The 26,874-nt window shown below is 44.5% G+C and overlaps 1 protein-coding gene across 13 annotated transcripts in view; it reads right to left on the bottom strand.

Annotated features, from left to right (window-relative positions):
- CCDC171 (coiled-coil domain containing 171) overlaps positions 1-19,729 on the bottom strand; it is a 172,573-nt gene extending 152,844 nt beyond the window's left edge. For 10 of the 13 annotated variants that reach the window (XM_068666401.1, XM_068666408.1, XM_068666409.1 and 7 more), the window contains exons 1-5: positions 19,519-19,729; positions 17,433-17,604; positions 14,162-14,300; positions 11,883-12,057; positions 492-673 (exon numbers count right to left, since the gene is read on the bottom strand). In XM_068666401.1, coding sequence (XP_068522502.1) covers positions 492-673; positions 11,883-12,057; positions 14,162-14,300; positions 17,433-17,488 — 552 coding nt within the window. In that variant the 5' untranslated portion in view covers positions 17,489-17,604; positions 19,519-19,729. Of the gene's footprint in view, positions 1-491; positions 674-4,515; positions 4,678-11,882; positions 12,058-14,161; positions 14,301-17,432; positions 17,605-17,741; positions 17,777-19,518 lie in introns of those variants that run through there. The other 3 variants (XM_068666403.1, XM_068666402.1, XM_068666413.1) reach the window with 3 other exon arrangements.
- Positions 19,730-26,874: the final 7,145 nt, after the last annotated feature.

Below are 26,874 nucleotides of genomic sequence, written 5' to 3'. Positions count from 1 at the left end.
CCCTCTTTCAACCCTGGGCCAAACGTCACTTAAGAATCCTGTCACCACAGTGGGTTCCACAACACTGTTTTGTCTCCTTACTATACAAGTGATATTCATGTTTAGAGGCTACTGTGCATCAGGCTAGGGAAGTCAAAAGGGAAATGGACTCATGAACTGGGTCTTGGGCTTCCCTGATTCTGCTGCCTCAGCTGTGAACCACAGTACAAGTGGGCCTCAACACCATAGTACACTGGTAGCTTGGTTTAGTTTCTAACATTAAGCCAGCTATAACGCGTTCCATCAAAGCAAGCAAGACTGCAAAACAGTAAGCATAACTTTATACAGCTTTATATATTCTTCAGAAACATGCTGCAATATTTATCTATTTGTGAGACTCGTTTTTTCCTCTACCAGAAGAAAACCCAACACACCACATAGACTTGTTCACCAAAAAAAGTTCCAAGTATCATCTAATGCAATTCATCTTTCCAACTATTAATACACCATACCTGCAAAACACTTTCCAGTTTGGTTCTCTCCTTAAGAAGCAATTCATATTCATCCTTGCATTTTCTGAGAATATCATCCTTTTCATTTGCAAGTCTTTGCTGTTGTTCTTTCCACTTTTGTTGAGCAATATGAAATGCTTTCTCAGTCTCTACCACTTTCTGCTGAAGTTTTTCATTCGATGCTATTGTTTACAGAAAAAGAGAAAGACAAGTACTACTGCTAAGCATGTTCAGAAGAAAAAAGTATAACATATGCTGGTTTATCTGTGTATTGTGATATTCTGTGGAACATGAGAACATTAACATTTTGAGCACTGGAGAACACCACTTCCTCAATAATGAAACAATAAAATTTTGAGTTTCTGTAGTACTTTTCACACAAGGACATAAGGATGCCTCAGAGGTTTTTATAAACTGAAACCCTTCTCCTCTCGTAAAAGACTAAAAACCTGAGATAACTCTTTCAAGTGAGGTGTTTATAACACAGAGGACAATTTCAGATTTCTACAGTACTTGGCCAGCTAATTTCCATATTTCTATCTGATAGATGCTGGTCTCTAGCATTTAACTTTGAGCTCAGTTAAAGACAATTAAAGACTTTAAAGGCATGCACCTGCCTAATAAAAGGAGCTATAAGAAAACCATGCTGAGTGATGCTGTTGAGATGCTGGAAGAAAAAGATGACATTCAGAAGAACATAGATGGCCTTGGGTGCTGGGCCTATATGAGCCTTATGAAGTTCAACAAGGCCAAGTCCAATGTCCTGCACCTGAGTCAGGGCAATCCTAGGCGTGAATACAGGCTGGGTGATGAGTAGGTAGACAGCAGCCACGCAGAGAAGGACTCGGGGCAGTGGTGGATAAAAAACTGAACACAAACCGGCAAACCATATCCTGGGCTGCATCAATAGAAGCTTGGCAAGCAGGCTGAAGGAAGTGATTCTCCCCCTCTGCTCTGCTCTTGAGACCCCACCTGGAGCACTGCATTCAGCTCTGGGGCTCCCAACATAAGAAGGACATGGACCTATTAGAACAGGTCCAGAGGAGGGCCACGGAGATGACTGAAGGGCTGGAGCACCTCTCCTGTGAAGACATGTTGAGTTGGGATTGTTTAGTGTGGAGAAGAGAAGGCTACAGGGAGATCTTGTTGCAGCTTCCAGTATTTAAATGGGGCCTACAGGAAAGCTGGGGAGGGAGGGACTCTGTCAGAGTGTTGTAATAGGACGATGGGTAATGGCTTTAAACTAGGAGAGGGGAGATTTAAAACTAAAAGAGGGGAGATTTAGATCAGATGGTAGGAAGAAATCCTTCACTCAGAGGGTGGCGAGGCACTGGAACAGGTTGCCCAGAAGCTGTGGATGCCCTGTCCCTGGAGGGACGTTCAATGGGGTTTTGAGAAACCTGGTCTAGAGGGTGGTGTCCCTGCCATATGGGCAGGGATGGATCCAGATGGTGTTTAAACTCCATTCCAGCCCAAGCCATTCAATGATTCTACAACCCAAAGCAGGTTAGGCTAGTGAAAAAAGGCTTGGCTTTTCCAATGAAACTTCATGCTGCCCCAAAGATTTAAACCTTCAACCCTGCAAATGCCCTGAGATAGGGGAATATTGTATATGCTCTTCTGCAAAACCTTAAATGCTGTAGAAACCTTCATTACCTATCCCTATTAATAGTTTGACTAGGAACATTGTTGTATTTCACAAGCTGGCTTTTGGATGGAAGTATTTTCTATCAGGTTCTCACTTCTACGAACACAACTAAATGCACTGGCATTTCAGTGATCACCACTTTCTAACAGGTTTTTATTTCAAATTCATATGAGTTTTCTGAAAATTCTTCCCACCTGAAGAAGAGCAAAACGAACAAAAGAGGCACATTAAGACAAGACAGAGAATCAGTGGACAAAACAATGAGAAAGGACTGCAAGATGGCAGAAAATCAAGACTCACTGAGAACAGCAGAAAAACAATTTGGAGGAAATACTGAGGAGGGCTATAGGCCACAAACAAGCCCTTCTGTCCAAGCTGCTAAAAAATCTAAAAAATCTAAATCACAGAACCACAGAAGTGTAGGGGTTGGAAGGGACCTCAGAAGATCATCGGGTCCAACCCCCTGCCAAAGCAGGTTCCTCAGAGCAGGCTGCCCAGCTAGGCGTCCAGATGGGCCTTGAATATCTCCAGGGAAGGAGACTCCACAACCTCCCTGGGCAGCCTGTTCCAGTGCTCCGTCACCCTCACCGTGAAGAAGTTCTTTTGCATGTCACTGCAGAACTTCCTGCGCTCCATCTTGTGGCCATTACTCCTTGTCCTGTCCCCATAAACCACTGAAAAGAGGTTGGCCAAATCCCTCTGTCTCCCACACCTCAGGTATTTATACACATTGATGAGATCCCCTCTCAGTCTTCTCTTCTCCAGGCTGAACAGACCCAGGTCTCTCAGCCTTTCTTCATAGGGAAGATGCTCCAGGCCCTATATCATCTTTGTGGCCCTCTGCTGGACTCTTTCCAGGAGATCCCTGTCTTTTTGTACCAGGGAGCCCAGAACTGGACACAGTACTCCAGGTGAGGCCTGACCAGGGCAGACTAGAGGGGGAGGATCACCCCCCGTGACCTGCTGGCCACGCTCCTTTTAATGCACGCCAGGATCCCATTGGCCTTCTTGGCCACCAGGGCACGGTGCTGGCTCATGGCCAACCTGTCGTACACCAGGACCCCCAGGTCCTTCTCCTCAGAGCTCCTCTCCAGCAGGTCATCCCCCAGCCTGTACTGATACATGCTTTTGTTCCTTCCCAGGTGCAGGACTCTACACTTGCTCTTATTAAATCTCACTCGGTTTCTTCCTGCCCATCTCTCCAGCTGGTCCAGGTCTCGCTGAATGGCAGCACAGCCTTCTGGCGTGTCAGCCACTCCTCCCAGCTTTGTGTCATCGGTGTACTTGCCGAGGGCAGACACTATTCCCTCATCAAGGTCGTCGATGAAGATGTTGAACAAGACAAAACCCAGCACAGACCCCTTCTTGAAGACTGGAGTGACACTGGCTATCCTCCAGTCTTCATGTACCTCACCCGTTCTCCAGGACCTTTCAAAGATGATAGAGAGTGGTTTGGCAATCACCTCTGCCAACTCCCTTAGCACACATGGATGCATCCCATCGGGGCCAATGAATTTGTGTGCATTGATCCCATTCAGATGCTCCCAAACCACTCCCTTGTCAACAAGGGGGGAGCTCTCCATTTCCCGGACTCTTTCTCCTCCCTCCCAGTGTACAGGAGTCCTGGGGGGAGTCCTTGAAGCAAAGACTGCAGCAAAGAAGGCATTCAGTATCTCTGCCTTCTCAGCGTCTCCCATTACCAGGACACCCCCCTCGTTCAGCAAGGGACCCACATTATCCCTAGTCTTCCTTTTACCATTTACATATTAAAAAAAATAAATAAATATTATCCTTTATCTCTTTTGCAAGCCTCATCTCTAGTGGGCTTTAGCCTTCCTCGTCACGTCCCTGCAGGCCCTGACAACACATCTGTACTCCTCCCAAGAGGACAGGCCCTTTTTATGCATTTCATAAACCTTCCTCGTCCTTTTGATCTTGCCAATGAGATCCTTGCTCATCCACGCAGGTTTCCTGCCCCCCTTCCCTGATTTTCTTACTCTTAGCTTGCAAGAAGTGCTGTTTAAATGTAGCCCAGCTCCCACATGCACCCTTGCCTTCTAGCAACCTATCCCATGAGATACTCCCAAGCAGGTCCCGGAAGAGGTCAAAGTTGGCTCTCCGAAAGTCCAGGGTAGCAATGCTGCTTTTAGCCTTACTTCTTCCACCAAGTTCCATCTGGAACTCCACCATCTCATGGTCGCTGCATCCCAAGCTGCCCCCGACCTTCACATCCCTAACAAGCCCATCCCTGTTGGTAAGGATAAGGTCCAGAACTACCCCCTGCCTCGTCGGCTCCTCCACCACCTGCGTCAGAAAATTATCTTCAACACATCGTAGGAACCGTTCGGACTGCACATGCCTGGCTGAGTTGCTTACCCAAAAGATGTTTGGATAATTTAAGTCCCCCATGAGAACCAGTGCCTGGGACTGTGAGGCTACTTCCAGCTGCTTGTAGAAGGCCTCATTGACCTCCTCCTCCTGATCTGGTGACCTGTAGTACAGCCCCACAGCAGTGTCCCCCATACCAGCCCATCCCTTAATTCTTACCCACAAGCTCTCCACTTGTCCTTCACCCTCCCCCAGCTGGAGCTGGGTACACTCTAATTGCTCCCTCACATAAAGGGCAACCCCACCCCCTCACTTCCCCAGCCTGTCTTCCCTATAAAGGACATAGCCCTCCATGACTGCGTTCCAGTCGTGCAAGCTGTCCCACCACGTCTCAGTGATCGCAACAAGATCGTGGCCCTATGACCGAACACAGATCTCAAGCTCATCCTGTTTATTTCCCATGCTTTGCACATTGGTATACAGAATGCCAGGTGGGGTTACATCACAGCACCAAATAACTGAATAAAGCTCCAAGTGACCAAGGAAAACAAGCAGTAAAACACAAACAGCAAAAGAGCTGTGAAGCAACTTCATAATTATTTGACTTCTTCAGTGGCTGTTGCAAAGGAAAAAAAAACAGTTTGGGGATTAAATTTCAACCAATTTAATTCACTGCCAATTAATAGATGACTAAACACTGTTTCTTCCAACATGAGAAACAAACTAATATACTGACACACACGGAAAACACCCCTCATTTCTGCAAAATCTCTCTGATCTCCTTTTTGCTCTCCAGTCCTCTCACTGCATATTGCAATCAGTTCATCTGCTGAGGTGACGGGCAGTGCAGGAGATCAGGGGCAATGCACTGTGGTTCCTCCACCAATGGTAGTCCCTTTTGAGTCCTACCTCTGTCTCTGCTCAGGCCATTACTGCTTTGGCCCCAGCCCTACTCTGTTCCTGCCTCTCCTTTCTTCTCTAGCCACCTCTCCCTCCTGCTGCTCTGGTGATGTTTCTGTTTTCTTCTTTTTGCTTCATCTCAGCATTTACCACCCTTTCTGGGCTACTTTTCTACAGAAGTACCACATACTTGCTGGTGGGCACACTTTCATGCTTGCTGGGTTCATCAGCTGTGGAGCTGACTACAACATACCTCCTCCTGCAGAGGTAACCAACAGCCCCATGCCCACCGTAGCAGCCAACAAATACAGCTTTTTCTAAATCATGAAGTATATAACAACATGAGATTTTAACTGTTTTAAAATGCACATGCATACTGATCACTTCTAAAGCAGAACAAAAACTGTCATGCAAATTAGCAATAATATGGACATGTAAAGAAAGACAGCCTTCCTTTATGTAAGAAAATAACACTTCTTGCAGTAGCAGGGGAATCCTTAAAAAAAGTATTCAAAAAGCCTTCTTCCATTTTGCAATCCCCAAAAAACTCTGTTTTACTTTCCCTTTTATTCTCCAAAGCAGTGGAAAAAAGGGAGTAAAAACTTCAGCTTTCTAATTATCTTAGAAATACCTGGTACAATATGCATTTCCAAGTTTCCAAGTCTCCTTCACACCTTGGAAGAAGAAGATCTACACTAGCAGCACTCTGAACTCTTCACTGAAAATAAAAGATTCAGCAAACTCACAATTGTATCACAGAATCGTCTAGGTTGGAAGAGACCTCCAAGATCACTTAGTCCAACCTCTGACCCAACACTAACAAGTCTTCCACTAAACCATATCCCTAAGCTCAACATCTAAACATCTTCTGAAGACCTCCAGGGATGGTGATTCCACCACTTCCCTGGGCAGCCCATTCCAATGCCTAACAAATCTCTCAGTAAAGAAGTTCTTCCTAATATCCAACTTAAACCTCCCCTGGCACAATTTGAGCCCGTTCCCCCTCATCCTGTCACCAGGTACGTGGGAGAACAGACCAACCCCCACCTCGCTACAGCCTCATTTAAGGTACCTGTAGAGAGCGATAAGGTCGCCCCTGAGCCTCCTCTTCTCCAGGCTGAACAAGCCCAGCTCCCTCAGCCTCTCCTCGTAGGACTTGTTCTCCAGGCCCCTCACCAGCTTCGTTGCCCTTCTCTGGACTCTCTTCGAGCACCTCGATGTCCTTCTTGTAGCGAGGGGCCCAAAACTGAATACAGTACTCGAGGTGCGGCCTCACCAGAACTGAGTACAGGGGGACGATCACCTCCCTAGCCCTGCTGGCCACACTGTTTCTTACACAAGCCAGGATGCTGTTGGCCTTCTTGGCCACCTGAGCACACTGCTGGCTCATATTCAGCCGACTGTCCACCATCACTCCCAGGTCCTTCTCTGCCAGGCAGCTTTCCAACCACTCCTCTCCCAGCCTGTAGCTCTGCTTGGGGTTATTGTGCCCCAGGTGCAGGACCCGGCACTTGGCCTTGTTGAACTTCATGCAGTTGACCTCAGCCCATCGGTGCAGCCTATCCAGATCCTCCTGCAGAGCCTTCCTACCCTCAAGCAGATCGACACACGCACCTAACTTGGTGTAATCTGTGAACTAACTGAGGGTGCACTCGATCCCCTCATCCAAATCATCAATAAAGATATTAAAGAGGACCAGCACCAGCACCGAGCCCTGAGGGATGCCACTAGTGACCGGCCTCCAGCTGGATTTGACTCCATTCACCACAGCTCTTTGGGCCCAACTATCCAGCCAGTTTCTAACCCAACGAAGCATACACCAGTCTAAGCCATGAGCAGACGGTTTCTTGAGGAGAATGCTGTGGGAAACGGTGTCAAAAGCCTTGCTGAAGTCAAGGTAGACCACATCCACAGCCTTTCCCTCATCCACTAAGCGTGTCACTTTGTCATAGAAGGAGATCAGGTTCATCAAGCAGGACCTGCCTTTCATAAACCCATGCTGACTGGGCCTGATCGCCTGCTTGCCCTGCAAGTGCCGCACGATGACTCTCAAGAGAATCTGCTCCATGAGCTTCCCTGGCACTGAGGTCAAACTGACAGGCCTATAGTTCCCCAGGTCTACCCTCTGGCCTTTCTTGTAGATGGGCGTCACGTTTGCTAGCCGCCAGTTAATTTCGACCTCCCCTAATAGCCAGGACTACCGATAAATGATGGAAAGAGGCTTGGCCAGCTCCTCTGCCAGTTCTCTCAGTACCCTCGGGTGGATCCCATCTGGCCCCATCGACTTGCGTACATCCAAGTGCCATAGCAGGTCACCAACCATTTCCTCATGGATTATGAGGGCCACACCCTGCTCCCCATCCGCTTCCACCAGCTCAGGGTACTGAGTATCCAGAGAACAACTGGTTTTGCTGCTAAAAACTGAGGCAAAGAAGGCATTAAGCACCTCAGCCTTTTCCTCATCTCTTATAACTAAGTTTCCCCGCACATCCAGTGAAGGATGGAGATTCTCCTTAGTCTTCCTTTTTGTGTTGATGTATTTATAAAAACATTTTTTGTTGTCTTTAATGGCAGTAGCCAGATTGAGCTGCAGATGAGCTTTGGCCTTTCTAATTTTTCCGGCATCAAGCCTACTTGAGGGAGCCGCCAGGACCCAGCAGCCCTCATGACGGAGGCTGACGAGGAGTAGGCAGAGCCAGCAGTGCCAGCGGCGGGCTATTTAAATCGGGCGCCACCACCATTTCACCGCCACTTGCCGAGGCGATCGGCTCTGGGGCAGATGCGCTCTGCAGCGGAGTGGGGGATCAGGCCAGGCAGGGCCCACCCTCTTTTCCAAAGATTGTAAACCCTCTTTTTTCTCCTAAGCTCTAGCCACAACTCTCTGTTCAGCCAGGCCGGTCTTCTTCTGCACCAGCTCATCTTTGGGCACGTGGGGACAGACCGCTCCTCAGCCATTAAGATTTCCTTCTTGAAGAGCGCCAAGCCTTCCTGGACTCCTCTGCCCTTCAGAACCGCCTCCCAAGGGACTCTGCCAACCAGTGTCCTGAGCAGCTCAAAGTTGGCCCTCCAGAAGTCCAATATAATGGTTTTATTGATCCCACTCCTGACTTCGCCAAAAATAGAGAACGCTACCATTTCATAGTCATTCTGCCCAAGACAGTTTCCAACCACCACATCCTCCACCAGTCCTTCTCTGTTTGTGAACAGAAGGTCTAGCGGGGCACCTCCCCTGGTAGGCTCAATAACCAGCTGCGTCAGGAAGCTATCTTCCATGCTCTCCAGAAACTTCCTAGACTGCCTTCTCTGGGCTGTGTTGTGCTTCCAGGATATATCTGGGAAGTTGAAGTCCCCCACAAGAACAAGTGCTGACGATTTCACAACTTCTGCCAGCTGCCTGTAGAACTCCTCATCAGTCTCCTCATCCTGGTTCGGCGGTCTATAACAGACCCCCACCAGGATGCTTACCTTGTTGGCCTTCTCGCCGATCCTAACCCACAGGGACTCAACCTTATCATTCCCAGCCTCAAGTTCCTCAACATCAACACTCTCTCTGATATAGAGAGCCACACCACCACCCCTTCTGTGCTGCCTGTCCCTTCTGAAGAGCCTATAGCCTGTCACTGCAGCACTCCAGTCATGGGAGTGGTCCCACCACATTTCCGTGATGGCAACCAAGTCGTAGCCTGCCGATGGCTTCCAGCTCCTCCTGTTTGTTACCCATGCTGCATGCATTGGTGTAGATGCACTTCAGTTGGGCCATTGCCTTCTACCCCAGCCTTGTCATTGTGCCCCCTGGCACACTTCCAACAAGCCTTATTTCAGCCCCATCCCACTTCTTACCTAGTTTAAAGCCCTCTCAATGAGCCCCGCCAGCTCCTGGCCTAGGATCTGTTTTCCCCTTAGAGATAGGGACCCGTCTGCGGCCATCAGGCTGGGTGCCAAGTAAAGTGCCCAATGGTCAAAAAAAAAAAATTCTGTTGGCACCAGCCTCTGAGCCCACGTGTGATCAGGTGGGCTTTCCGTGTCCTCTCTGTACCCCTCTCTGCCACCGTAGGGATGGACGAAAACACCACCTGTACTCCCGCTCCATCCACTAACCGTCCCAGTCCCCTAAAGTCTCATTTGATGGCCTTCAGGCTTTTCTCTTTAATATTGTCACTGCCAGCCTGGACTATCAAAAGAGGATAGTAATCAGAGGGGCAAACCAGGTTGAGAAGCTTTCTGGCAACATCCCTGACCCTGGCCCCAGGGAGGCAGCAGACTTCCCTACGGGTAGGGTCAGGCTGACAAATAGGGCCCTCTGTTCCCCTGAGAAGGGAGTCGCCTACAACAATCACCCTTCTTTCTGTCTTGGTGGTGGCAGTCTTGAGGCGTGGAGTTGACTTCCTCGCCCTAGGCATCCTCCTGGGTAGACTTTCTACCTCTTCCTCACCCACCAGTCTCTCAAGTTCCAGGGCCTCAAACCTGTTGTGTAAGGGCACCTGGGAAGATGGGGCTGGTAGGGCCAGTAGGAGGGGGCACTGCTTGCAAGGTCAAGCAGGGACCTGTCTCCATTTCTCCCCAACTCCCAGGTCCCCTCTCTCTGCCCAGCTGTGACAGGGCAGGGGGTCCACCCCATTTGGGGTGTCTCACCCTGGTACCCCTCCTTCAGGCCCTGAAGGGAGTTGCTCCACCAGTCTATCTCCTGCTCACACTCCCTGATGGCCCTCAGCCTCTCCACCTCCTCCCTGAGCTCTGCCACCAGGCCGACCAGGTCACCCACCTGCTCGCACCTCACACACATGGTGTCTCTGCTGCCCTCAGAGGGCGGCAACGGGCTCAGGCACTCCGTGCATCCAGAGCTCAAACTGCTGCATTTTTGAGCGGGCAGTCAGTCTGGGTGGTTACTGACTTTCTAGGGAGAGCACTGTGCTTGGTGTAGACCACTGCAGCCTAGCTAGTGGAAGACGGCCATTAGATGAGTTGTTCTGATGGGCGGGGGGATCGCTCTGCCCTGCCTGAGTGCAAACTGCCGCGCCCCACCCTGTTTGCCCACCCCTAGGGGTTGCTTTTGAATGGCTGGGGAGGGGGCACTGCCAGCTCCACCTATGACTCGTTCACCTCCCTCTCGAGGGCTGCCAAGCCCTGGCGGCTCCCACACCTGCCCCAAGTGGCCTCGATGCCGCAAAAAGCCCTGCCTGTCCCAGTTCCCCGCTCCGCTGCAGAACATGTCTACCCCGGAGCCGATCACCTCGGCAAGTACCTCATGTACTAGGTTAAAAAGGTGTAATATTATATTGCCTCACCTCAAGTACTGTGCGCAGTTCTGGGCACCACAGTACAGAAAGGACGTGAAACTATTGGAGAGTGTCCAGAGACGAGCTACTACGATGGCAGAGGCCCTAGAGGAGAAGACATATGAGGAGTGGCTGAGGTCACTGGGCCTGTTCAGCCTGGAAAAGAGGAGGCTGAGGGAAGACCTCATCACAGCGTACAGCTTCCTCACAAGGGGCAGTGGAGGGGAAGGCGCTGATCTATTCTCTTTAGTGACCAACAATAGGACCCACAGGAACAGTGTTAAACTGAGGCAGGGGAGGTTTAGGCTGGACATCAGAAAGAGGTTCTTCACCGAGATGGTTGTCGCACACTGGAACAGGCTCCCCAGGGATGTAGTCATGGCACCAAGCCTGTCTGAATTTAAGAAGCGATTGGACTGTGCACTTAGTCACATGGTCTGAAATTTTGGGTAGACCTGTGTGGAGGCTGGAGTTGGACTCAATGATCCTTATGAGTCCCTTTGAACTCGGGATATTCTATGATTCTAGGATTCTATTCTCACTTAGTTAATTAAAGATGGACCTCACTAACTTGTAAGAATGAGAAATTTCACATAATCTGTTGAGGAGGATCAAGGAAATCTGAATTTCTGAATATAACTCTAGTAGGAAAAAATGTCTAGGTAAAAACCTTCCCCTTCACATACTAATGTCATACCCCCTTCTGCAGAATAGAATAACTCCACAACATACATGTTCTATTACCTATAAAAAGAGAAACGAGGAGGATGAGAAGAATAGGAACTAGACATGAATAATTAAATACTTGGAGCCTTTGAAGAGATGAAAGACAGAAGCTGCATGATGAGAAGTGCTGGAAAAAAGTTGTTGGAAATAGTGCAAACAAATGAAATGGAGTGGATTTTTTTTTTCCCAAAATGGAAATTCAGAACTGCTGGACATTGCAACAACCAGGACAGGTTAGACATGGGTTAACCACGATTAAAATTCTGTACAAGGACAGCAGCAAAAGAAATGGAAGACAAGGAGAAAAAATAAAAAGGGATGATAGGCTTAGTAGGTTAGTTTTAATTCACACAGGAACCAACAAGCATACCGGCTTACAAAAACAGATAGTTAAGAGAGATTAAAGAAAAACAGCAATAAGTAGAAAATTTAATCAAGTTCCTGCACCTCATCTGTCTGCCCGACCTGGAACGGATTTCACCGCTTATCAGCATTTGCTCTTCTGAAACTTACCTTGCAGCTCCACAAGCCTGGTTTTTACATCACTTAACTCCTCTTCTGCATCACGCATTCTCAAATGAGCATCTTTTCTGGCAACTGCCAATTCATACTCCAGACTTTGTCGCACTGCCTCTCCTTTCTCAACTTCACACCGTAATTTGACAATCTGGATTTTACAGTTAGACAGCTAGAAAATAAAATTTGTTTCAGAAAACTGGCAACAATGCTCCTTTAAATAAGCAGTATGTTACAAAAATATGCCTGCAGAGTATTTTCAGAAGATATCTTGAGTTGCATCCTTCTTATTACAGCTACCTTCTTATTACACTTAAAAACTAGTCTTGCAAATGACAAAATCTGCATAAATATACTGTCATTCTTTTATATGCAAACTGGTCATATTCCTAGATCAAGTTCAGGTACTTAAAAGAAACACCTTCATTTTTTCAAAGCTATTCTACCTTAAGAAAATAAGTCATAATAGTGTCATCTTCTTTCACCTCAAAATTCCAAACTGCAGCTACCAAAACATTCTATTCAACAGGCAATTTTCTATTAATTTTCTTAAAATTTAACACTTTGAAGAACAGTCATGTTGGGATGGTAGACTACCAAACCTCTAATAAGTGACAAGCATGTGTATGAACATAAAGTTTAGTTCAATAAAGATTCTCAGTACTAAAACAGAATACAGTTATATTTAACAAACAACAAATTAAGCACAGAAAACCTTTCAAAAAGTGACTTCATCCGGATTAAGAAACACAGTCCCATCATTGTAAAATACAGATTTCTTCAGAATGTCTACAGAGTAGCCTCTTGACTGGAATGATACTGGCTATAGGTAACTTGAGCACTCCCATTATATGTAACTATACTGTAAACAGAGAGACTGTAAAGAAACAGTCTCTCAAGTAGTTCATCTACTTAAAAAGCAATCTGACTGTGCAGTACAAACAATGGCAACATGGTACAGCACATTAATTTTGCTATGCACACCCAGTTTACAAATTCTCAATTTAAGAGGTTATTCTTCAGATAACTTCCGGTACCCATTTCTATAGAATAACACCACAGTTGATGGGACAATGGAAGAAGAATGCAGCACAAGAGCAAGTTAACTGTGGGAAAAGCAGAAATCTCTCATCTACGTATACACCCCAATAATAAATGAACGTGGAAAAGCAAACTTGGTTTACTGCCTAGATTTAACCCCAACAAAACCATCGAGAACCTGCATCCATCACCCCCAGAAAACTGCTAAGAACAGAATTGCCATCCATAGTAGTAATACTTCCACACAAGCACAGTTTAAAGCAGCACATCACTCCTCAGACTGGCATTAGTAAGTGTGCAAAGTATTCCTAGTATCAAAACCACTGCAGTTGATTACAACTACTGCTGTACTCAGTGCTCAACTTATCTTATGTATACAAATGCAAAAATTTTCAATCTACCTTAATTTGAGTATCAAATATTTTCTTGGTATTGCTACTTCATTTCAATACTAATCTGCTACAACACCATCAGGAAAAATCTTTGTAATGCTGGTAAAGCAATCTCCCTGTGAATGAAGCTTTCATTAAAAAGTGCCAAGTGTTTGACAAACACGTCCACTGGAAGAGGCTCCCCACGGAATTAAGTGGTCATGGCCCCGGACCTGCCAAGGTTCCAGAAGCATTTGGCCAATGCAGCGGGTCTGATATTTGGGTGGTCTGTGCAGACCCAGGAGCAGGACTAGATGATCCTGGTGGGTCTCCTACAACTCAGGACATTTTATGATTATATTCCACAACATTTGCACTTTATACATTTTGCTACAAATTCTGCAAAATAGCAAATTTGTACAAGGTAAGACAGTGCAAGACCATCAATGGATACCCTAGCTAGATTTGATGTACACAAAGAAAAACAACCATAAAGCTAGCAAGAATTAAAATGCTACCCTAATATTCTGAAAAAAAAAAAATAGAATAAAGAACATTATTTTTATCAAGCTAGTTTCAAGCTGTGGCATCTATCTTTTTGTGCCATTAGGCAATTTTATCTAACAAAATACTGGGTAGGCAGAAATTTTCCTTGCAGAATATTTGCACCAAGGTTGGAATGACTTTATTAACAATGACAGAAGAGCCACTAAAACAGGTATGAGAGGTCTGTAGAGTGACACCTTTATTATTAGTTTTCAGCTAATGACTGCACTTTCAACACATCATGCAAGAACATGACTTTAATGAAACAAGATTACATTTCTTAAAAGAGCAAAATAAACCAAACAAAAAAAAACTTACTTCTTGATGGTGTTTAACGGCTATGTCTAATTTTTCTTTTTCGGCTTCATAGAGTTGCCATGCCAGATCTTCATCAGTGTCCAATTCTGATTCATCGCTATTTTGTAGTAACTGTGACTCATTCTTGTCACTATCTAGGCTGCAAAATATGAATGTTTTCAAAATACATGAATACTCCTTATAAATTTTAGTGGTCCCTTAATTCAATATTAGTTTGTGAGGCAAAAATTCAAAACATTCACAAATTATGCCATGTAGGTGTTATCATACTATTGCTTTTTGAAAAAGGAGTTGCATATAATTGCTTGTTATTCAGGATACAGGATGTAGTTGTAGGCACTGAAAACAGATCCGTGTTTTGTGTTTCCTAACATTGATTTTAAAACGTGTTCTCTTATTGTTTCTCATTGTCTTTGTTATTGATTCAATAATCTTTCAGGGCACTTTCAGAACATCATTCCATCTCTTGTTTATCTCCTGCAGTAGGGTTCTTTTTTTAAAATAAAAAAAAAAAATGGCTTATGATCTCAAAACCACCCCTATCATGTAACAAATGCACATATTTGGAATCAAAATAATCTTTACATATTTTTGAAAGATGCATGCATTTGCATTTCACATAAACAACTGATTACTAACATAATACCTATTAAAGGTCTAGTCCTCTAAAATAGCTAGTATATTCATTTCAATTAGAATTTAATTTAACAGAAAAACTACTTGACAGTAGGATTGGTCTTTAGGAACCACAAGTAATATTAAAATAATAGAAACAAGTTTTTATACATAGACTGGAAATTGAGTACAAAAATCAACATTTCATTAAAATATGCTAGTTTAATAATCTTGTGTGCAATTACTGTAACTTCAGGTTGGCCATTTTTAAATTTATTTCAAGCATTAAAACTCAAGTCTTCACATTTTATATATATATATATATAATGAATATGTATAGTAAATATATATATATACACACTATACTATATTTACTATATATATAATAAAAAAGTCTGGCTGGAGTAACTAGTTGCTCCATACAAAAGCAAAAGTTTTCAGAATCACTAGGAAACATACCATACAGAGAAACATAATCAGATTAGCCAACAAGGTGCTATCATCTCACACTGAATTAAAAATGATAAATCATTATCTTACCTTTTTCTTAAGAGTCATAAGTATTAATTGCAAAACAACAGAATCCACTGGGATTTAATTATTTTTTTTCTAAGCCCTCTTCACCCTTGGGTTTGTGCAGAGGCACAACTAATATTTGCTATGTCTCAGAACCCTACGTGATGATACACGTAACAGAAAAAAAAAAAAAAGACAAGAACATTGTCAAAAACGAGAACAATAGCATAGATTTTTTACTGTTACCCTTAGTGAGACATCACTAGTAACGAAGGATGAAATTCTAGTTCTTAGAAAAGGTCAAAAAGCATTTTGATGAAATAAATGTTAGGTCTATTTTCATTTAAAACCAAGGCAGACTTTACCTATGAGACCAATATAACTGTATGTCATAAGTATTTGTTTCATGGGGTGCTGTGTATTTAACACATTTTAATGTTTAATAATTGTAGGAGATAAAGATCATGTGTTAACCTGTGCGCACTGAGAGAAAACCATAGGTGCATTACCAGTTTTCGGGGTTACTGTGGTAGCCATATCCAAAGGAATCAACATCACTCAAAGGGCAAAAGATCAACAACAAAGTAAGCAATATCACGGACTGCTATTTTATATGACTCTTAACTATAGCAGTAAGAAGATGTGGCAAATTAAGCAGGAAACAAGAAGGATCTGAACAGCTGGAGCTTCTAGAAACTGTGTAAAAGCTTGTTTGTGGACATCGTGTAAGTGTCCACAGAGACTTATTTTCCCCTCCCCTCTTCTCCATGGCTGGAGAAAACCGATGAAAGACACACATGTCATTATTCAGGGATGATACAAAAAGTATCAATCTCATTTTTAGGCAGCTAAAAGAAGGCCAGAGTTAGCAAAGCACAGGTTAGGGAGAAAATCAGAATCCAAATTGCCCCTCTCCTCTCTCTGCAGTCTTCAAGGAAAAATAGGCTATGCAATGATTATGTTACTTTTTGGCTGTGGGGTGGGGTTAGTGTGCATGTGTCATTTTTCTTCTTTAAATATAGTAATTCTCTGCATAATTAATAATCAGTAATTCAATGCATGCAGTATTTTCATGCCACGTATTGTAGGAGATTCTTCCTTCCATGTTCATATGTAGAGCAAAAGGGTTAGTGTACAAAGCTCAGTGAAGCTTAAATCAAAGACAAAACCACACAAAATTGCTGGAAAGTTTCACATGTGATTTGCAATCTAATAGAAACTCAGAGAAAACATTGCATTTCCATTTTCATACATTCGTAGTTCATCAGTAATAGGTTTTGAACAAAACCATCTATTTTACCAGCTACAGCTTTTATCTAAGGCACTATTTTAGTAACTTTTTCAAATTTCTTCAAGACATAGGCAGGTGAAACAGCTTTTGAGTTCTACGCTGCAAAATGCCTTTCTGTAACTCAAAAGCTTTAAATTCACATTCACTTCCTAAGTCAGCTAGCTACAGTGGACACAAAACATTATAGGAAAAGGTTTTTGCTATCTTTTCTTCTATATCTAGCAGAAAGTGTAAACTTTGTAACAGTGATTATTTTATTATTATTATTTCTTAATATTCCTTTTAGTATAATCTTGCTAAATTCCTCTACGTCAAGGAGCAGTCTGCAGTCTGACTGCCTAACCAAAGTTAGTAATCATGGATTTTCTTATTCTTGCCTACATCATTGCCAGCTCAGTATAATGAGGCTTTAAATAGTGGCAAATAGCTGTTACAGCTAAGATAAACAGAATTAACTAAAGCTTACTTTAATTGTGCTAAGTATCAAACATGCCAGGTTGTAAAAAATACAACCTGCCTGTAAGACTTAAAGCTGACCTCCACCACCTCAGCTAATGCAGAATCTTTCTGTCACTCCATGTCAGCATTCCTGACTGCAGTCAGGAACTCCTTCTATATCTAAGTCACGTCTTTGGAATTCTCCTGTGAGAATTCCAGCACATCAGATGGTCATGACATGTATCTTCAAACAACACTTTTTATATGGGGACTAGATCAGCATGGCACGGCTTTGATGAATCACATCTTGTTCTTCCTCAGTCTGAATTACACAGTTTCAGGGATCTTGAAAATTAGCCACAAAGAGATGAACCATAGTCCAGAACCACAAAATATAGAAGCAAAGCTCACCAATTAGCTTCCTGGACTGCAGGAATGACTGTAGAAGACGAACTCCTAATATCCATTATGCAGCTTTTTACGTCTATGAACTCTGAAAAATCAACATCACCTTCGACTATAAATATCTGTAGTTGAGGAGCTTCAAAGATTACTGTTTTCCATACGATAAAAACATTAAAGCCTGTAACAGAGACATACTTTAGTTTTCTTAGCAACATAATGAAAGAATCGTTTGTCAACACTCACAAAGAGTTACCAAACAGCGCTACTGTGTCATGTGAACAATCACCACCAACTGGAGTTTGAAATCAGCCTTACCCAACAAAAAGAACTGTACAGCGAGTCCTCTAAGCTTGAATGCTGTAGATGAAAAAAAATAAACATATGCATTTTGTAGAATATCTGCTGCCAGAATTTTCAGAAAAAACTCTAACACAAAATCTTTTCTGGTCTGTATATGCTGTTCCACTCCTTACAGTCTCAATTCTCTTAAGAGGATAACAACTGGCTGACAGGCAGGGCTCAAAGGGTTGTGGTAAATGGGGCCACATCATGCTGGCGGATGGCCACAAGTGGGGCCCCTCAAGGCTCCATTTTAGGGCCAGTCTTCTTCAATGTTTTTATAAATGATTTGGATGTAGGACTAGAAGGTGTTTTGAGCAAATTTGCTGACGACACCAAACTTAAAGGAGTTGTTGACCCTGCCGAGTGTGGCAAGGCCTTGCAGAGAGATCTGGGCAGACTGGAGAGCTGGGCGATCACCAACAGCATGAAGTTTAACAAGAGCAAGTGCCGGGTCCTGCACCTGGGATGGGGCAACCCTGGCTATCAGTACAGACTGGGCGACGAGATGCTGGAAAGCAGTCCTGCAGAGAGGGACCTGGGGGTTTTGGTTGACAGCAAGTTGAATACGAGCCAGCAGTGTGCCCTGGCAGCCAGGAGGGTCAACCGTATCTTGGTGTGCATCAAGCACAGCACTGCTAGTCGGTCAAGGGAGGTGATTGTCCCGCTCTACTCTGCGCTGGTCTGGCCTCACCTCGAGTACTGTGTGCAGTTCTGGGCACCACAGTACAAAAAGGACATGAAACTGTTGGAGAGTGTCCAGAGGAGGGCAACAAAGGTGGTGAAGGGCCTAGAGGGGAAGACGTATGAGGAGCGGCTGAGGGCACTGGGCCTGTTCAGCCTGGAGAAGAGGAGGCTGAGGGGGGACCTCATCGCAGTCTACAACTTCCTTGCGAGGGGGAGTGGAGAGGCAGGGGAATAAAATAGGACCTGCGGGAATGGTGTTAAGCTTAGGCAGGGGAAGTTTAGGCTGGACATCAGGAAGAGGTTCTTCACCAAGAGGGTGGTTGCACACTGGAACAGGCTCGCCAGGGATGTAGTCATGGCACCGAGCCTGTCTGAATTTAAGAAGCGATTGGACTGTGCACTTAGCCACATGGTCTGGACTTTTGGGAGATCTGTGTGGTGCCAGGAGTTGGACTTGATGATCCTTATGGGTCCCTTCCAACTCAGGATATTCTGTGATTCTAGGATCCCAGTATTCTATGAAATTCAATTCATCTCCAAAATACTAAGGGAGATATTTTGTATCTCCCTTAGTACTAGTACTTAGTACTAATAATACTGGAGTGTTATTTTATTACTAATACTTAAAACACTGGAGGAGGGTGAGAGGGAGTGGGGGGGCGGTATCTTTTCCAGTCAGTAGCCAAGTTTAGGTGAACACAGCAACACACCTAGCCTTCCACTCCATAAATCTGCTATTTTGTGCTTAAAGATATCAGTGTTTGTATCAGGCACATCAGCAGTATCTGAGGGCAGAAAGGAGGAGCATTAAACTACAGCCGCGACCATCTTCAGAGGAAACTTTTTAATTCGGTGCTCATGACAGGGAAAAAAAAAATCAGTATAAGGCACATGCTGGTAACATAGATTGTACTAACACGAGCGCATTTACTGCTAGCCAACTGACCCAGGGGTCCTCCCCGTTAATTGCAGCCAGACACCACGGGGCACGCCGCTTCCAGGCTGGGGAAGGAAAAAATAAAATAAAAGGGGGGGAGGGAAGTTGGTAGCCCGAAGCGCAGCTCACCGAGAGCCCACGGTGCCGGGAAGCTCTGCCTCGACGCTGGGCTATCGCCGGGCGGGCGGCGATACCCTGCGTGTGTGGGGGTAGCGATGGCGCAGGGCAGCGCGGCGCGGCGCGACCCTCCCGCTCCGGTCCCGCCCCGCCGCACCTCTGGGCTGCCGGCGCTGCCGCTCGGTCGTTAAGGGCCCGGCGGGGAAGACGCGGCCGCGGCGCGTCACAGGGACGCTGCGCATGCGCGGGGCGGGGCGGGGGCGCTCGCCGCGGGCTCCCGCCTCGGCCGGCGGTGGGGGGGGGCTCGGCCGGGTGTGAAGGGGAACGGGGCCGTGGCGGGGTGGGGGGACCCACAGCCCACCCAAGGTGTGCCACAGAGCAGGCACCGTGTGCTTCTGGGAAGCGTGGCACGGGCTGAAGAGAGTTAAAACTGCATCAAAGTGTTCCATAAGTGCCGCTAACGTCACACGCAGATGCACAGTGAGGCTGTGGTAGCCAGCAGTCGGAAATGGGTTATTTTCCTATTCCTGTGGCGAACTTCTGCAGACCCCGAGAAAGCTGGGTCCCCTGCAGGGAGTGTGCCTCAGCAAGGTCACCTCACAGCTGTCACCAGCCCCGCTCGGCAAAACACGGAGCTCTTCACAGAACATCTCTGAATAGGCGCTCCCCTGCACCTGAAGGAAAAATACACTATGGTGTATCTATCACCCGTAACTGTGATTAGAGGGAGATCTGAGGGAATGCATGATCCACAAGCGGGCAGGTTAATCTCAGCAAATACCCAGCCCAGTGTTATAAATGAAGATACAACTCAATCTGAATTTAGTAATATTTATAAAAGGCAAGTAAACAGCACTGGGTGCACAGGGAATCTACTCTCTACCAACACACACACATGAACATTAAACTTCCTAAATATACAGAACATTGCTTTTACATACTAAACCCAAGTACGCCTATACATATGTATAATCAGAAAAAGTATCAAGTGAAACATAAACATGGCAAAGTTTTAAAAGTCAACTGTTTAACAAACAATGCTTTAAGCCTATTACTGTTAATGTCCATGACTGGGGGAGCATAGCTGGAGTTGGTAATCCTGGTTGAAGTGCTCCCCAATCTTCCATGACTTTGTTAATTTCTCTCAGACCATGTAACAGCCTCCATTTTCCACTCCTTTTCTCGATTACAAACACCGGAGAATTCCAGGGCTAGTCATGAGAACAATATGTCTTGCTTTAAGTTGTTAAGCAACTCGGCCTTCAGGCCCTATATATCCTATTCCTCCCAGATCGAAGGGAAACATTTCTGTCTCCTTTTCCAGGCCAATAGGGCCTGGGTCAAAAGGCACATCCAGGTCACCAGTGGGCATAAAAGCAAAGGCCTGAGATGGGGCAAAGTAGCGGCGGGGGGCCCATGGCATAGCAGAAGGATCAGTAAACGAGCCCGCAGCTCCCTCACTGCCTGGCAAACCACACGTTTCTGGTTGTGGCCCCACACGGCTCTTTAAGGCCTCAGAGACTGCTCGCCAGGTGCCGAGCAATCCCACCGCAGCCTTGTCATTTTTAGTAGTAGAGTCCCACACCTTGACCTCAGTTTGGTCCCATATTTCAGGCTCATAAACTGTCTGATTGTTAATAAGGAGAATAAGCTGTAAGGTTACCAGGACAGTCTTTGTTTCTAAGGACGTATGATTCCCCATAATGCGCAGCTGCCTACCAGCGAGGGCAGTTGTGTTGCTTCTCTCAGCTTGAGCTTCTTCCCAGCTCTGGTGTGCAATTTCCAGTGACTTTCTGTACGAGCTTCTCTGAGCAGTTTGCTGAGTTTGGCCGAACCTATCTTCATGAGGCGATCAATGTGCCTGTTCCCGTCCTGGTCCCTGTTCTGCTAGCCTGTCCCTATTCATTCCTTTTTCCTACTTCTTTAGAATCATAGAATCATAGAATATCCTGAGTTGGAAGGGACCCTTAAGGATCATCAAGTCCAACTCTTGACACCGCACAGGTCTACCCAAGTTCAGACCATGTGACTAAGTGCACAGTCCAATCTCTTCTTAAATTCAGTCAGGCTCGGTGCAGTGACCACTTCCCTGGGGAGCCTGTTCCAGTGTGCAACCACTCTCTCTGTGAAGAACCCCTTCCTGATGTCCAGCCTAAACTTCCCCTGCCTCAGCTTAACTCCATTCCCGCGGGTCCTGTCGCTGGTGTTAATGGAGAAAAGGTCTCCTGCCTCTCGACACCCCCTTACGAGGAAGTTGTAGACTGCGATGAGGTCTCCCCTTAGCCTCCTCTTCTTCAGGCTGAACAGGCCCAGTGCCCTCAGCCGTTCCTCGTACGTCTGCCCCTCCAGGCCTTTCACCATCTTCGTAGCCCTCCTCTGGACACTCTCCAACAGTTTCATGCCCTTTTTATACTGTGGTGCCCAGAACTGCACACAGTACTCGAGGTGAGGCCGCACCAGCGCAGAGTAGAGCGGGACAGTCACCTCCCTTGACCTACTAGCGATGCCGTGCTTGATGCACCCCAGGACACGGTTGGCCCTCCTGGCTGCCAGGGCACACTGCCGGCTCATATTCAACTTGTTGTCTACCACGACCCCCAGATCCCTCTCTTCTAGGCTGCTCTCCAGCGTCTCATCGCCCAGTCTGTACGTGCAGCCAGGGTTTCCCCGTCCCAGGTGCAGGACCCGGCACTTGCTCTTATTGAACTTCATGCGGTTGGCGATCGCATAGTGATGATAGATCGTTTAGTGATGACATAACTTCATTACATCATGTTGCCTTTTTTATCTCGAGGACAGGCTCCTCTCTCATACCCTTCTCCCCACAGCAGTCCTTTTCAAGCAACTCTTCATTTGTCAAGCAACTTTGCCCAATAACCAGCAAACACCCAGCAACTTCCATGCCTTAATGACTGGAGAACAAGCAACCCCAGACTGCATGGAGTCTCCTGAATCACCCTTCTTTGCGCTCTCTAAACTCTTTTACATTCCTGATGGCCTCATCATTAAGACTCTGATATTATTACCAATCATGGGGCTTGTTGACCCCCACGGCCACACTCCCACATCACCCCTTTCTTTATTAATATCAACCATCTTCTTGATACGAAGTATTAATCCATATTTCACAATCCCGCTTCTTTTTTTGAATGACATTAATTCATGTCTTGGCTTTGAATTTGGCCAATTCAGCCATAAGAGAGACTGTCTTCTTGAGGACTTTCCACCAAGATTGTGGTAAACTGCATTCCTTGGATTATTATTTTCTGTAAAAGTGTAATACAAGGAATTAAGCACAGCACCTCATATTTAGAATATTTCACTCAACTCATTGTTCCACAGGGTGTATAATAATTATCACTAACAGCATCACACACATCCAATTCGATTGGTAAGGGCTTACTAAGGTTTGTAGTGGTGTGACTTTTCCCAATTAACCTTCCTCCTTCATTATTAGTTCTTACCTCTATCCACCATTGATAAGGGACCTCTTTGGGATCATAACAGGTTATCTTATTACTTTCATTACATGTAGCATACTCTGGTTCACATAGCATGGGTTTAATTCTTCCCCTTTACAGGCACAGATAGTATGATATACTAGTGTTCATTCCTGAATTCTTCCTCTCCGGGTGTTAACAATATATTCACTACAATTCTGAGAATGCCCCTGGACCAATAGAATTATGCATGTAATTAGAAGAGGTCTGGTAAAGGCCATGTTACCTGTTGGTTATTACCCTGAGGGGTTGCAGCCCTTGGTAAACCTTCTTGAGCCGCGGCACTGGTCCCTCCTCTGGTCTTGCCCTCTCCCTGATGCTTCTTAGGAAATGGTCCAGGTTTACACACCCAATGGCTCTTCTGCCTGTGTTCAACTTTTCCATGAGTTAGTGGGAGCTCGATTCAAAGCAGATAACCAATCCTCTAGGTATATTTCCCTATTATTCTGCTTATTATTTTAAAATTTTGGGACTATGGTAATTCAAGATGTTTTGGGTATAACACACATACAATTAGCATCCAAAGGGTAGCTATGCCCCGATGTACTTCAAGTTCTTTTACGCTTAACTTTACTCAACCTTCCAGGTTCCTGTTCAAATTATTACTCCATATATCACACCAGATAGGGGCAGGTTATCTGAGAACGCGCAGTCCGGGCTGCCACTGTCACAGCCCAGGCAGGTCACTGAAGAGACTGGATATCCTGACAGACAGAGCACAGAATGGGCAATTATTAAAAACACAGAAAACAACAATCTTCTTTGGACAACTCAGTTATCATTCTAGAAGGGATCACCTCATTTAGCTGTAATCGAAGCTGGCCCCAATTACCAGCCTAGGTGCGCGTGAAGGCTGGGTATACAAGCGTCCAGCAAGCCCCACAGAGTTTGTATAGGTGCCATGTTCAGCACTGGATACGCAGGAATGATCCATCTGCTTGCCTGCGCTGTCCTGTGGCGTAGGTAAATACCGTCCTCTGAACACTAAGGGGAGCTTTGTTGCATCGTCTCCTCTGAGGCTTTCTCGGCAGCGTTTGGTCTGGCGGCTCCGTCTCCAGATACGGTGCGACTGTTTAGTCTGGATGTAACAAGTGGAAGCAAACAGAATCGAGTCCTAATCTTTTCTTTAACTCAGTCTTTTGAATCTAAAGGTTTCCGATTATGTAGTTTCAAAAATCTCTCAGGAAATACTATTAGTGATTGAAAGGAAAACATGGTATCTGTTATGTGTATATAAATTTATTACACTTATTAAATAAATACATAAGCAAACACAAAATCGTTTATTCTTTTTTCTAGTTGGAATTCCCCAACAGGACAGAAATTACGCTAAGGACAGTTATCTGTAAAGTCAAAATCAGCCTATACTAACCACAGCACTGCAGTTGGTCCCCACTCAGGAAAACACTCATACTGAATTCAAAGTACAGCTAATTGCTTTGGATTACAGGTCAACATGATTTACTTCATTATCACAAGTACTGTAGTAGTTGAGGTCCCCTATGACTTTAACCTGCAGTTGTTTCCCGTCACTTTTAACTGCAAAAATGCAACTTTGGGCTGAGATTTCCTAAAATGCATGGTGAAATATTAAGCTGATACTAATATCTTTCAGCATAGACTGAAGTTTAAATTGCAAGAGACAAAAAGCTCCATATTATTTCACACCCTCCAAGGGGTCTCGAAACTTGATCTCTAGTTTGTGATCTGATCTGTATAATCTGTTTTTAGATGTGCTTTTTTCTACATCTGCATTATGTGGTTGATTTGTCTTGTAAACAAGCCAATGAAGTTCTTTGTCCAGGTGTGTAACAGTAAAAAAAAAATAATAAAATCATTATGTTACAATTATTTTAATAACAGCATTTCCTTGCTGATCGAAAACATGGTAGTGAGTGAGGACTCCTCTGCTGTTGTCTGATGGTACTTGAAAATTGAAGCAGGTGGAAAAGGCATAGAATACTAAAGGAATATAAATTATAGGGTAACATGGAAGGAATTGGGGAGATTTACATCGTGTACAAATTCTCACAGGTTTTCTAACCATAAAAGCTTCCCAGATATAGAACCAATAAGCAATTATTTTGTCTGCCCAAGAGAATGCACATCTTTTCTTTTTTTTTTTTTGACCTTGATTCACAAGCCACATTAGACAAAACAATGCTGACATATGCATGTAGCAAAGAAAACATCCCTCCTTCCAGCACTACTGAAAAATTCATGTCCCACATAAAATGCTTTAGAAGTTTCTTCACTCTTTAAGGAGTATTTCAGTCTACAACCAATGGATACTCAGGATAAATGTGCTTTTTTTTTAGGAAGATAGCAACAAAACTGTATTAGAGATTGAATTCAATGTTAACTTTTAAGTGCGGAATAGATTCTTTAGAGAGACATATTCACAGCGTGTGTAGAAGCAGCACTTGAAGTTTTGGAAAAAGAAGGGGAAAACCTGTTACGTCTGTATGGTTCTCACCTTAGCAGAGTACAACCAACTGCTTCACTTGCAGACAGGATGACAGCCTGCTGCTTTGCAGAGCAAGCTAACCCACACCTGCAGGAAATAACTTGGAAATAATGTTTCAAACAGACAAGCTCAAGAAATGCAACTCCTCACAAGAAGTTTTTTTTTTTTTTTTTTTTTTTTTTTTCACCTGTGAAAAAGTTATCACAGCTTGTGATAGCTTGCTGCCTATCAGTGCACTGACCTCTTACTTTAGCACCAGCTGGCAGGTCTGGCTCTGCAGATTCTGTCATTTAAAATGAAACCATTTGCTAAAAATTGGTGATGCTACCCTTCTTAAAGCTTAATAGCATCAGTATGACCTGCTACTCTCTTCCGAGCACAGTGTCTGCAGTGCAACATACACATCTTTTCATTCCATGTTAGTCTATATTTGAACAGTTTGTCTACAGTCTTCTGTTTACTTAACACTTTAGTCCATATTTGAACAGTTTGTCTTTAGTCTCTTTACTTAACGTACAAATGAGCCTGATCACATGCAAAATATAACTTGCTCAAACAATTTTATTTTTTCATTCTTTAAATCGTATTTACCTTTGTATTCTTTACCTTTTAAAAATGTATTAGTCTCATTAGCCTCTTCTGAAGAACACCCTACTTTTTGATAAAACCAAGTAATCTTGAATTGCTTCCTTAATTAGGAAAAATCAAAAATTTTTTTTCAGCAGCTCTCCACTGAATTAAATACAATGTGCAAGGCTTCTGGTTTCTGAGAAATAGCAGATTCAAAAGAATGTTTCCAAAGGCTGAGAAAATTGGAATGTCCTCAAGAGGTTCCGAAAGCACTGCTTCAAAACTAAAAGACGAACATATTTAATCTGATATGGAAGACAAATGTAATCATATGACTAAACAGTGTAATGATTTAGCTAAGGGAATCCCTGCAGATTGTCAATTCCCGCCTAACAAAATATTAATATATGTTTGTTTGTTTGTTTGTTTCCCAGTACTCAACACTGTCGCATTTATGAAAAATTAGGAAACTTTACCTAGTGCTGAAATTGGAACGACTCGATGTACCAAAATGAAGAGCTCAGTAACTACCAATGCAGTTACAGTTTTCTGCTGGTCAGACCGGTGCCTTCTGCTAAACAATTCCAGATGTACAACCTACCTTAGTCTTATTTTTTAAACAACTTCTGCCCCAAATGTGTAAAGAGTTAACATTTAAAAATTACTTTTTTTTTTTTTTTTTTTTTTTTTTTTTTTTTTGCTTAAGAGGAGAAGGGAGCCTAGAACAAAACAGGACTTTCTCTGTGGCAACTGTAGTGGGTGTCTTGGGTCTGACTTCAGTTTCAGTATGGAAACTAACAGCAGTATGCTGTGCCTTCTTACCAGGACGCC

This window comes from Anas acuta, chromosome Z (genome assembly GCF_963932015.1).
Source record: "Anas acuta chromosome Z, bAnaAcu1.1, whole genome shotgun sequence".
Taxonomy (NCBI): domain Eukaryota; kingdom Metazoa; phylum Chordata; class Aves; order Anseriformes; family Anatidae; genus Anas; species Anas acuta.
This window is presented reverse-complemented; position numbering and strand designations above follow the sequence as displayed.